The sequence below is a fragment of the Gastrolobium bilobum genome, unplaced genomic scaffold (genome assembly GCF_033153095.1).
Source record: "Gastrolobium bilobum isolate Gb01-03AN ecotype WA unplaced genomic scaffold, APGP_CSIRO_Gbil_v1 utg2803, whole genome shotgun sequence".
Classification (NCBI taxonomy): domain Eukaryota; kingdom Viridiplantae; phylum Streptophyta; class Magnoliopsida; order Fabales; family Fabaceae; genus Gastrolobium; species Gastrolobium bilobum.
Window position 1 is genome coordinate 430804 of NW_026898379.1, and position 12363 is coordinate 443166.

General features: G+C 30.9%; 1 protein-coding gene across 1 annotated transcript; it reads left to right on the forward strand.

Moving 5' to 3' along the window:
• The first annotated feature begins 1207 nt into the window (after window positions 1-1207).
• LOC133315468 (serine acetyltransferase 2-like) lies at window positions 1208-7331 on the forward strand. Its single transcript, XM_061517094.1, has 9 exons — window positions 1208-1450; window positions 2175-2372; window positions 2503-2562; window positions 3563-3658; window positions 3756-3780; window positions 5708-5802; window positions 6794-6960; window positions 7064-7137; window positions 7282-7331. Exons 1-9 carry the CDS (start codon window positions 1208-1210, stop codon window positions 7329-7331), a joined length of 1008 nt encoding a protein of 335 aa, XP_061373078.1.
• Window positions 7332-12363: the final 5032 nt, after the last annotated feature.

The window sequence follows — 12363 nt, forward strand, 5'->3', positions numbered from 1 at the left end:
ATATATATATATATGGGTGAGGATCATTTTACACCAGTGTAAGTTACACTCTCAATCTTATCCGTTGATCCAATTTATATCTAAGGGCTCAAATTTTCTAGTAATGTGAGCCATTGGATACAAGTGGATCAATGATCAAGATTGAGTGTAAGACTTCTAACTCTTACACCGGTGTAAGAATATCCTGCCCCTATATATATATATATATATATATATGTATTACGGGCTTATTATTTCTCACGTTGCCGGAGATAAAATTATCTCCGACTACTAAATCATAACTGTACAAAGATAGATCAACGGTGATAAAAGATGAGAGATAAAAGGGAAATCATAACCATTCAAAGGTGAATCAATACATATAAGGAAATAAATAATCAAAACGACGTCGTTTTGAAATAGCCGGAGATAAATTTATCTCAAGCAGCTTGAGAAATGTTTTTCCCATATATTACATAATAATATCAATTTGGCGGGTTTCTTTATCTTCACTCCTCAAAAGAAAAACTTAGCCAACCATAATTTTATGAAGCTTTTATCATAAAAATAATTTTTTTATAATGAATAAAAAATAAAAAAAATTAGGAGAGGTTTTTTTAAGATATACATCAATTTGAAAACATTAGAAATTACTTTACCAAATAACTTAGTTTGAGCTTCAAAAAAAAAATTTAAGTTAAAAATTATATATAATTAAAAAACAGCTTTTAAATAAAAACCAAATGATTATTGAATGTGATTGTATGATTTCAAAAAAAAAAATTAACTAATAATATAAATGATTTTTTATTCAGTTTAGATAAATTTTACGCATACCTGAATTAATATAAAAATGGCACCGTATTCTTTTGGGATAGATTTTAAACTCGAATACCACTTTTACTAATAAAAAATTATAAAAGTATCATTCCAACAAATCAGACGTCTTAAATATAACCAAAAAAGTCATGGATGACCTTAAGTTAAATTAAAGGGCCCACGTTGAATTCAATTCATGTAAAGAAAGTAGAAAGGGGTCAAAAAGGCAACCCGAGGCATAACCTGGACCGTTCAAAATAGCGCATTTGGTTGCATGTACGTTCATTCATTTTAAATAATTGTCACTCTGATCACAAACACAACAGAGCAACGTTAGTATAAATGTATAATAATAACTTCTTCAGTGCACAGTTCCATTTCGCTCTAACTTCTTTTCTCTTATAAAACTATGGCTTGTCTGAGCCAAGAGGCCCTGGTTTCTCTTCATAAAACGCTGTCTGAGCATGAAACTGAGGAAAAACAAACCAAATGTTTTGGTTCTTTCTCTTCTACGCCTTTGGAGAAAGTTTTCCCCGTTTATGCCATGGGAATTCCCAACTCAAATTCTCTCTCTGTCAGAGAATCTTCTCCTCACCATTTGGATTGTCCTGACCCAATTTGGGACGCTGTCAGAGTTGAAGCCAAGCTGGAGGTATCCATAATTTTTATTTTTATTTTTTATTTCCTCGTGTTTTTTATGCATTTTTTTCCTCATCAATCTTCTTTGGTTACGTTTTCCTAGTGTTTTATTATAAACCAACTCTCCCAAAATCCACATAAATAAATTTATATTACATTCTTAATATAAATTGTGAGGATTAAATTTGTGATCCTATAATTGCTGAGATTCTGATATTATGTAAACAACTATCTCACGTAAAAGGTAAAACTATTAAGTGAAGGTCTTTTTAATTATTTTTATACTTCTCTTACACTTAATATATCTCCTTTATGCCAAAAGCCTTGTAGAATTGGAGCATGAATAATGTGTAAGCCCAACCATTATGTGTTTGAACTTTTATTATAAGAATTAAAATAATAAAATCGAACTTAGACCACTTGATGATAGAGATTTTGAGATTGTTATAAAGCGATTTTATTAAAAATTTAAGCATTTAGATGAAGATATATGAATGTTTTTACATTAAATCCTTAATAATTTTGGATATTAGATGCTGATCATGAGAATTGGTTTGAATAATTGAGAATTTCGTGAATTCTTTAATTTGTCAGTTTATTTTTCCTCTGTGAGTGTAAACTGTGTATATATAATTGTGATAAAATATAAAGTTGGATGCTTCATTTTGCATATTACATTAGTGTTGGAGAACATTTACATATTTTATATATCGTGATATAGCATTATTTGTGTGCAGGCAGAAAGGGAGCCAATTTTAAGTAGCTTCTACTATGCCAGTATTCTGTCACATGAATGCTTGGAGCAAGCATTGGCGTTTGTTATTGTCAATCGTCTCCAAGATCCTACTCTTTTGCCAACTCAGCTAATGGATATATTTTGTAAAGTGATGATGCATGATAAAGGTATCCAGCGATCTATTCGCTTGGATATCCAGGTAATCAATTACTTGATTTACTTCATTTCACAAGCATAGGAGTAGGACATGCATGCATGATGTTTATCTTGTATAACTTTGGATTGTGTAATGATCTGATTTTATTAATTTTGGTACCTTTTTCTGCCAGGCATTTAAAGATCGGGATCCTGCTTGTTTGTCATATTCCTCAGCTCTTTTATATATGAAGGTGAATCTTTCTATTTTTCACCAAGTTTCTAGCCGTATGCGCTTACTTGATTTGCGTAAAACCACTCATTAAATTTCAATTAGTGAGAATCACAAAGGAGCCCTCTACCACTTCTTTAGACCCGCACTATTTATTTGACTTGATTTATTATTATTTTTTAAATCATGTAGTATAAATATTATATTAGAAAACAAGACAAAAAGGACAGAAATAACATAAAGTAAGTATAGAGGTTCAGCCACGTGGCTTATATCTATTGTAATGAATTTTCTCCCCTTCTCAATTGTTTTCAAGGAAAGAGGTTGCCTTTGGTATAAATAGTAGGTGATACAATAATTATGTCAAATTATTTCACCTACAATCAAAGAAATCAAATAATTTGTTATCTTTTATGGGTTATATTTTATGGAAAAATATTTTCTCATATTATAGGAAAATTCTTTTCTTCTACCAATGACCCTTTGATTTTGGTGCAGCATTTTCTTTTGTTTTTTTTTTGTTTTTTAATAGATGCGGGCCTCACACAAAATATGTTTATAGTATGAGAAAATTTTCTCCTACTTTATGAGAAAATTGAAACCCATACTTTATACATGATTATAATTAATCAAAACTCTGAATTTATCTCCACTACCACTAATATCTCCAGCATAGTAAGTGACGGGATTCCCTTGGAATCTAATTAATCTATTATAAAATGAAGGTTAGGAATGCAAACATTTTTATGATGCTATAATTTTGTGCCACTAGCCAGACATAAGTTTATTCGAAAGGAGTGTCACTCTTGAAACATAACCTAACTAATTAAATTGCTGGGAAGATGGTCATGCTAGTTAATGTTTCAGCATAATCTGATGGTACTGACTTGTTCATTGTGTTCAAGCATTTGATTGGATAGCATGGTGTTTTCATCGAACATTCAGCGCATTTAAATTTCCTCTATATTTAATGTCCCTTCCCCAACATTTCCCTTTCGTTCATAGGATTTATTCTCCTACAGGGTTACCATTCCTTGCAAGTATATCGAGTAGCGCATGCTTTGTGGGGCCAGGGACGCAAAGTGTTGGCCTTAGCTTTGCATAGTCGAGTTAATGAGGTAATGTTTACTTGGTCAAAACTAGACAATTACTACGTAAGGGTGTTTCATATTTCTGATGCTGATGATCGAATTTCCCTAATTTTCTGTGCTGTAGGTTTTTGGAGTTGATATACATCCCGGTAAGTTAGTTTGATCTCTGTGTGTGTATATATATATATATATATATATATATATATATATATATATATATATATATATATATATATATATATATATATCCGTCGCTTCTCATGTGACTGCTGATGAGAAAAGTTGCAGCAAATTTTTAACACTAGGATACATGCGGCGCGTGCGGATTCTATCAAAAAAAAAAAAAAAACCAGGATTCGGACGCGTATCCTGTGTTGCTGCACTTTTTCTCTTCTGCAGTCACATAAGAAGTACTTTCCCCTATATATATATATGAAAAAATGAAAATAAAGTGTCTGGACGGTCCAGTGCACTAAGTTCTCATGCGAAAACAGTGCAATAAATATTATAAAGGTGTTCTCTCGGGAGAACATAGTTATACTATTTACCATAACTATGTTCTCGCAGGAGAACTTAGTGCACTGGACCAAATTTTACATCCAGTCACTGTACACTCACTAAACCCATATATATATATATATATATATATATATATATATATATATATATATGGTTTTATATTTATCATGTTAGATGACCTAAACATAACAAGAACATTTTAGGTCATGTATAGGAATGTGTGAAAAAAAAAATCATGTGGACCCTACATCTTGAATGTGTGTATAGGAACATCTTAGAGAGCCAGCAAAACAGGCTCAGCTCAGCGGGCCAACCCGCCTCACCAACTAAACGGGGCGGGGCAGACTCATTTTTTGGAGGGTTGATGGCGGGCATTGGCGGACCAGTGTAAAATAGGCTCGGGCTGGCGGGCCAACCTGCTCAACCCGTCAAACGGTGCAGGGCGGACAGAGTTTTTCAGCCCAATTTCAAAAGCGGGGCAGGATGGGCTGGCTCATTTTTGGCGGGTTGATGGCCGCCCCGCCCACTTTGTCACCTCTAATCTTAGGTCATGTAACATAACAAGATGTATGGTCTATATAATTTTTTTCCTCTTTCTGTCTCCTCTTGAATGTGTATGTACGAACATTTTTTTAGGTCATGCATGATAAATATAAAACCCATATATATATATATAGATAGGATTCTTTGACACCAGTGTCAAATTTGAAATTTGACACCTTATCTGAGAGCCGTTAGATAAAAAAAGATCAATGATGTCATATGTTTACAAATCAGAGTCGTTGATCTTTTTTTATCTAAGGGCTCTCAGATGACATGTCAAATTTCAAATTTGACACTGGTGTCAAAGGATCCTATCTCATATATATATATATATATATATATATATATATATATATATATATATATATATATAATATAGGAAAATGAATATTCAGTGACTGAACGGTCCAGTGCACTATGTACTCCGGGAAGTACATACTTATAATAAATATTATAGCTATGTACACTGATGTATTTTCAGGAGTACATAGTTATAATATTTTATTATAACTATATACTTCCGGGAATACATAGTGAACTGCACCAAATCTTAGGTCACATTCGCTTTACTATATATATATATATATATATATATATATATATAAAAGAAAGAGTCATATAGTGACTGCCAGCTAATTTTTCTTTTGACACACCTTATATCCTTTCACTCTCACAAAGAGGTGGGACCCACACCTTTAAAACTTTTCCCACTCATTCTCTATCCCATGATTTATCTCTTTTTCTCACTTAAAATGACACAACTTTATATCCTTCAAAATAATACAGACTTTCTCCTTTTTCTTTATATTTTCCTGAGGGCTTATACTTTTTAATTCTTGGAAGCATGTAAATAACTGATTTTCTTAATTTTTCTTTTAAGTGTGGGATAGCTGATATCTTGAGTTTTGTCTTTAAGGAAGCATGTCTCTCTTGTTCAAGATATTGAAAGCTTTATGGTTTATCCTATCATCAAAATTAACATTTTTATGGTTTCCTTTTTCTTTTTCTATATAGCTTCGAAAATTGGAGAGGCAATTTTATTAGATCATGGAACAGGATTGGTTATTGGTGAAACTGCTGTCATTGGAAACAGAGTTTCGTTGATGCAAGTGAGTGGTGTTTCTTCATTCATATTTTTTATGATCATTTTTTGCTGGTTCTTTTCTTAAAATGTGATACTTCAGAAATTCAATGAAGACATAATTTAGTCCCTAAAAAAGGATCAATATGAGTATTTTTTTTTGTAAAAAATAAAAGTGAGGACCGTATTTTTTGTTAGGGATCCAAAAAGAATTTTACTCTTATTATTATTATTTTTTGCATGTGTTTCTATAAGAGAAATTATTTTAGAAATTTCTTTATCAAGTTCTTTAGGAGTAATCGTTATTTTTTTTTATCATATTAGTCCTTCTAAAAATATGAAACTAAAAATCACTTCTCATTAAAGCCAAATACAGACTAGCAGTGAGATGGGATGAGAACAATCCGTATATATATTATCGCCCTGATTTTTTGTTATAACATTAATTTCTCAAATATCTAAAAGCTTATTAAATTAATCCTCTACAAATTTTATCACCAAATAAGTGTTTTAAAATCTAATTTATTATCAAACTCGTCTTCTAATGTAACAATTTTGATATTTTCTAAGAAAGAATTATATGATAACATTTTCGATCTTTGAGAGATTAATTTAGTGACAATTTTTTTGCAAAAACTATTATAACAATTTAAATATTGAGAAAAATGTTTGTCCTTTTAAATGACATAATTTATGTCATTTTACTCTCACAAAGAGGTGGGACCCGCACCTTTATATTTTTTTGTCAACTCTTTCTTTCTTTATCTATCTCTTTCTTTCACTTAAAATGACACAATTTTACATCCTTTGAAATGATACACATTTTTCCCTTAAATATTTGTGGGAATAGTTTAGTAGTACAATTTTTTGAAGGATTAATATGATGAAAATATAAGCTCTGGCGTTGTTCTTATAATTATTTTTTGTCAATTCATTACAAATGCTTTTAGCTAACAAATGCTAATTTGAACACTATACTCGATCATTATGTTAATTACATGATATATTTGATTTGACAGGGTGTAACAATAGGAGGCACGGGGAAGGAAGTAGGTAATCGCCATCCCAAAGTAGCTGATGGTGTGTTAATTGGAGCTAGTGCAACTATACTCGGGAATATAAGAATTGGTGAAGGTGTTATGATAGCTGCTGGTTCCGTCGTGTTAAAAGAAGTCCCTCCACACAGGTAAATTATACTAATTATAGCTTTTAACCATGTTTAGTACTTTCAGCTTTTACCAGAATTGTTTTGTAATAAAAGGGATGTTTCTTTGGTTTTGTTTCAAAAGCATTGTGGCAGGTATCCCAGCTGAGGTTATAGGACATCTATGTGAGCTTGAACCCTCTTTAACCATGAAGCAAGGTAAGCAACCACTGGAGTATGTCTAACCGTTGAGAATTCCTTTCTAAATGGCTTTAAAGTAAAAAGAGGGAATTTATTGAGTTTGTAAAAAAATTTATAACTTTTTACATGGCTATATATTAAAGCTTTGAAATGAATGAACAGATCAACTAACTAGCGAGGATGAAAGAACAGAAGACATGAATTTCAATTGAAGCTTGAACAGGTGCTTGGTACATTTTATAACTTTGGAACACTAGTCCTCATGCTCTTGGGACGCATCACCATTAGTGCCTAAGTACAAGGGATATCTCACCGTTCTCTTGTTTGGTACCTCGCCCTCTTAAAATAAATTGAAATAAAAAAAGTGTTTGAATTCTCACAAGATTGAATGATGCCAGTTAAAGTCCAATAGATAGTTATAATTATAAGTAGACTCACTAAACTCAAAACTGGAGAATGATGGACTGAAGAATAATTGATAGACGTACTGTTCAAAAGATGTTTAACAGATGTTTCATAGTTGTAATAAATCTCCCAACTATATTGTATTTGGGATGCATTAAATGCAAATTGTATTAAATGAGTTCTAGCATTCAAAAAATAATTATGTTGAAGGGTTCAATTAAATTTTCTCTTGCATTATTTTGAATAAAAATCTTGTACTCAGTCTTCAAATCTATGACCTATGATCTGTCACTAAACACAACTAGAAAAATTTTAATTACCGAAGGAATTCATCAAAGGAAATATTCCGTTGCAAATAGTGACAGAATTTTCAACGAAAATCCAATTCCGTAAAAAATAGAGACGAAATTCCATAAAAAATAGAGATAAAATTTATTGACGAAAAATATCCCATTAAAAATAGTGACAGAAATTTTCAATGGAAAAATAATTTCGTAAAAATTTTAAACGGAAAACCAATTCCGTAGAAATTTGCAACGAATTATTTTCTGTCGAAATTTGAGATAGAACTTTTTTCCGTTCAAATTTGCAACAAAATTTTAAATTCTATTGTAAATTTCAACGGAAAAAAATCCGTTGAAAATTTTGAATAAAAACACAATCCTGCTTGAATAATTTAAAATTTGCAAGGGAATTAAATTTCGTTGAAAATTTTGAATAAAAATACAATCCACGTGAAACCTCATTGCCAATGGAACACTTGAATAATTTAAAATTTGCAACATAATTTTTTCCTTTGAAAATTTCAAATTAGACTTTTATATATCACTACATTTCATTAATCCCCAACGTTTTTCACAGTTTCAAATAGCTAATGGGGAAGCAAAACGCAGCAGAGAAGCAAACGTTAAGAGGAATAAATCCATGGTGGCAAAGAAGCCACCACCGGTGGAGAAGAGGTCGAAGGTTGGCAAGAAGCTATCGAAGGAGGGTTGTGCTCCACCAACGAAAAGAAGGAAAGGAGAAATGATAAGTGTCAAAGAAACTATGTTTCTAATATCAAATATAGTTCAAATAATAATTAATGTGATTAAAAATATAGTATTAATTAATAAATCCAAAAGATATCAACATTCGAACAAATAGATAAGATTTTGATCCCTTTTAATATTGTTTCAGGTTTAAAGTAATTAATTACAAATACTAAGAGATAAAGGCAGTTGCAAAGGAGAAAGATCAAGAAAAATAAACGATTAATCAGAATTAATTCTTGTTCAACGAACCTGGTTCAAATTAAAAGCTCGGTTGTATTTCTTTAAGAGGGACACAATTAGGGCTTTTGAGAGGAATTCTGGGACGCGACAAATAAAGGCTGGGAGGCGGCCAGAGATGACTTAGGAGGTGGCCAGAGATGACTTAGGAGGCAGAGAAACTCCGTTCCGGACATGAGGAGTGGAGAAACGGTCAAAGCTTCACCGAGGAGACTGAGTTTTATGTTTCTTTTATGAATTTTAGTTTCTTTTCATCTTTTAATTCTATTGTTATGATTATGCAAAACTAAATTTCTCTAAGTAGTTAGGGCGAGACAGAACTAATAGGTTCTTAAACGCTGTTTGTTTTTCTTATTATTTATATTCTTGATTTAAAGTTATGCAATCAATCTGTTAATTATGATTAGCTTTATTTATGAATTGATCACTCGTAGATAAACATATGAGTCGTGCATGACAATAGGGATGTTGATGTATTAATTCTAATGGGTTGATTGCTAGAGTTTGTATGATCTAGGGATAGACTTATGAATTGTATAACTGTAAGGTTCTTGTGTTAATGCTTATTTTATGAACAAGTACTAAGGGATTAGGCTTTTGAGTGAAATAAACGATCATATTACAAAGGGATTGAGGTCTAATCAAATATAGAAAGAATTGTTAATAACTTGATCTTAAATGTAATTATAAGAATAGGTAGACTCGTTAAGAAAATATTAGGGAAGTTGAGTCCTAGCTACGTCTTTTATTAAAGTTTAAAACCAATTTTCTAGCATTATTATTTCTGAATTTAATTTCTTAAATATTGAAAACGAAAAAATAAGTAGTTTAAAAATTCTGTTTTAATTAAATTAAAATGTTCTCAAGAAAACATTTCACGACGGATCTAACTTTAATTAAATAGATAAATTAGTGATTGATTATCAGTCCTCGTGGGATCAACAACTTTATTTTATCACTTTATTACTTGTACGACTGGTGCACTTGTCGAAGTCGTAACAAGAAACAAAAAGATGAAATAGCGATGCTTTGATAAGAAAAAATTTGTAATTTTTTTTCAAGTTTTCTTTTTTGTTATGGTGATAAAGCCGTAGTTTTATTTTTGTATGAAAAAAAAGAGAAACAAGAGGATAAGGCCATAATTTTTTTTTCAAGTTACAGTGGTAAAAATAGGGTCTAGTCAATCCTTTTATTGGTATGAATCTAAATGAATAATTTTTTCATATTTGATTGACATGTTAAAATTCGGAAAAAGATAAATAGGATAGTAACTAAATCTAAATTTTAGTAGAGCACAATAGTTATATTCCTAATTGTGATAAAGTATGAAACAATACCCATAATATATCATAAGATTTGCAAGCTAACATTCTAGTAAAGTAAAATAAAATAATAAAATATATCCATTACACATATGTTTTTCTAACTTATACTCAATTTAAAATATCATTTTCTAAGAACAATTAATTTTTTTTCTCTCTAAATTTCAAGAACTATACTTCACAAAACTTTACATGTGTTTTGAAAAAAAGAAGAAAAAAAAAAACTTTACATGTTTATAAATTTTAACCATACATTAAAATGTTACTATAAACCAACTAAAAAAAAAGCAAACTAATGACTCAGAATTGAATAGAAAGGGAAGAACACATGAATATAGAAGGGATCTTCAGAATTTCACATACATGACTTAAAAAATTGGTTTACTAACTTTTCTCTATAGCCGTTAGGATGATTTTTGAGTGTAGAAAACCATGCTTTGTGGGAAACCTTTTGCCAATCTCTTCATCTTTTTACATTTTGGATATACTCTTAATGCCAATTACGTTGAGAGGAATAATAGCGGACTCATTTGAGAAGAGTAGTGCAAACGGAATGTGTTATAAAACAAAACGGAATATGCTGAAAACGTGTTACAAAATAATAGATAATTAGAAGAAGAATAGAGACGAGAGAAATAAAATAATAGGTAACCAAAAAAGAGTAAAAGATAACTTTCCTTTATATTATAATAACTTTATATGCTTCTATTTATCAATTCTGAATAAATTGTAAGTTATAACATAATAAATGATAAGAATGAATTATTTCTAGGAGTTACAATTTGGAATAATATCTTGGGATTATGAACATCCATATAATTATATTATTTATAACATACTCTAATTTTATAGAAAATATAACGGAGTTGACCCTTTTTTCTCTTTCTAATTTTTCTTTGGATTTCTTTTTTTTTATTTAATTTTAGAGTTAAAGATTATAAGGGGCGAAAAAAAAATCATGTTAATTCGGCCGTGCATAATTTTTAGAGTAAACACCATTTTTAGTCCCTGTCAATATCTACGAATTCCTTTTTAGTCCCTGGCAATAAAAAAGGACCAAATTGGTCCCTGAAATTACAAAAAAAGGGGCCATATTAGTCCTTATGTCAACTTCCAAATATGTAGAGTGACCATTTTCTTGTACTTTCAGGGATCAATTTGGTCCTTTTTTATTGCTAGGGACTGAAAAAGACTTCGTAGATATTGCGAGGGGGTGTTTACTCTAATTTTTAATACTTGTGAATGCTGGCTCGTCTACCTTCACTTATTCTAAAGTCAAGAAGCATTTGGGTTGTCAATTTGTTAACTAATTTGCAGAACGCTGATTAATATGAGAGAATTTATTGTGTTCGGACCATCATTTTTTAGGTGGTCCCTTAGTGTAAATGAAAGGGTAAAATTGAAAAGAAAAAAAAAATAACAGGGGTTAAATGAAAAAAAAATTAGTGTTGTAAGAGGAAACACCAAATCATTAGTGATCCTAGAGCATATTAAATATTTTCGATTAATATAAACAATTTATATTCTCAAACCAAACCTATCAAATCAGGTGCGCGTCAGACTTGTCAAGGATATGTGCCACGGATATGACGTATTGTGACACGAATATGTCACGGAATGTGTCCCTAAATATGACGCATCTTGATATTGTGCTCGTTAGATTTGTTAGAAACGCGCATCTAATACAGACTTGTCAGAAACGCGAATTTGGTACAGATGTGTTCAGACACGTACATGGTACAAACGTGTTCAGATTTGTCAGAAACACGCATGTGTCAGGTGTGCGACTAAACACGTAACCACCTGAAACGCGTCTTCCTGCATTAGTTAAGTAAAACGTTTGGTCAATAACTAAATAGGTAGATTTTTTTGAAATTTGCATTTTTTTTTTCAAAAACCCTCCTAAGCAGTTTTAATATAACTGCAGATATATGAATTTTAGAATATATTTTACTATATGCTAAAATATTGATGTTAGCTATGGTTTAATAGATGTAAACGTCTGTACTAAAAAAAAAAAAAAAATAGATGTAAACGGTTGGGATAAAGGCATGCAATTCCTACAGTTTTTTTTAAAACTTCAGGATCCTAATCCAGTTGATTCTGTGCAGGAATTACTGAAGACAAAGTGTACAAAATGACTTTTTTCCTTCCTTCAACCATTCAAGCATAAAGCAAGATCTTCGTGCGGAGTTCAACACAGTAGTTCAATATGTTTCATCTTCATTCAATTTATTAAGGGTAGA

What these genes read in the sequence shown, in the direction of transcription:
- LOC133315468 (XM_061517094.1), top strand. Translation starts at nt 1,208, where the DNA reads ATGGCTTGTCTGAGCCAAGAGGCCCTGGTTTCTCTTCATAAAACGCTG. An exon ending in CTATTCGCTTGGATATCCAG is followed by an intron (nt 2,373 to 2,502) that starts GTAATCAATTAC and finishes TTTTTCTGCCAG; the next exon opens with GCATTTAAAGATCGGGATCC. An exon ending in TGCATAGTCGAGTTAATGAG is followed by an intron (nt 3,659 to 3,755) that starts GTAATGTTTACT and finishes TCTGTGCTGTAG; the next exon opens with GTTTTTGGAGTTGATATACA.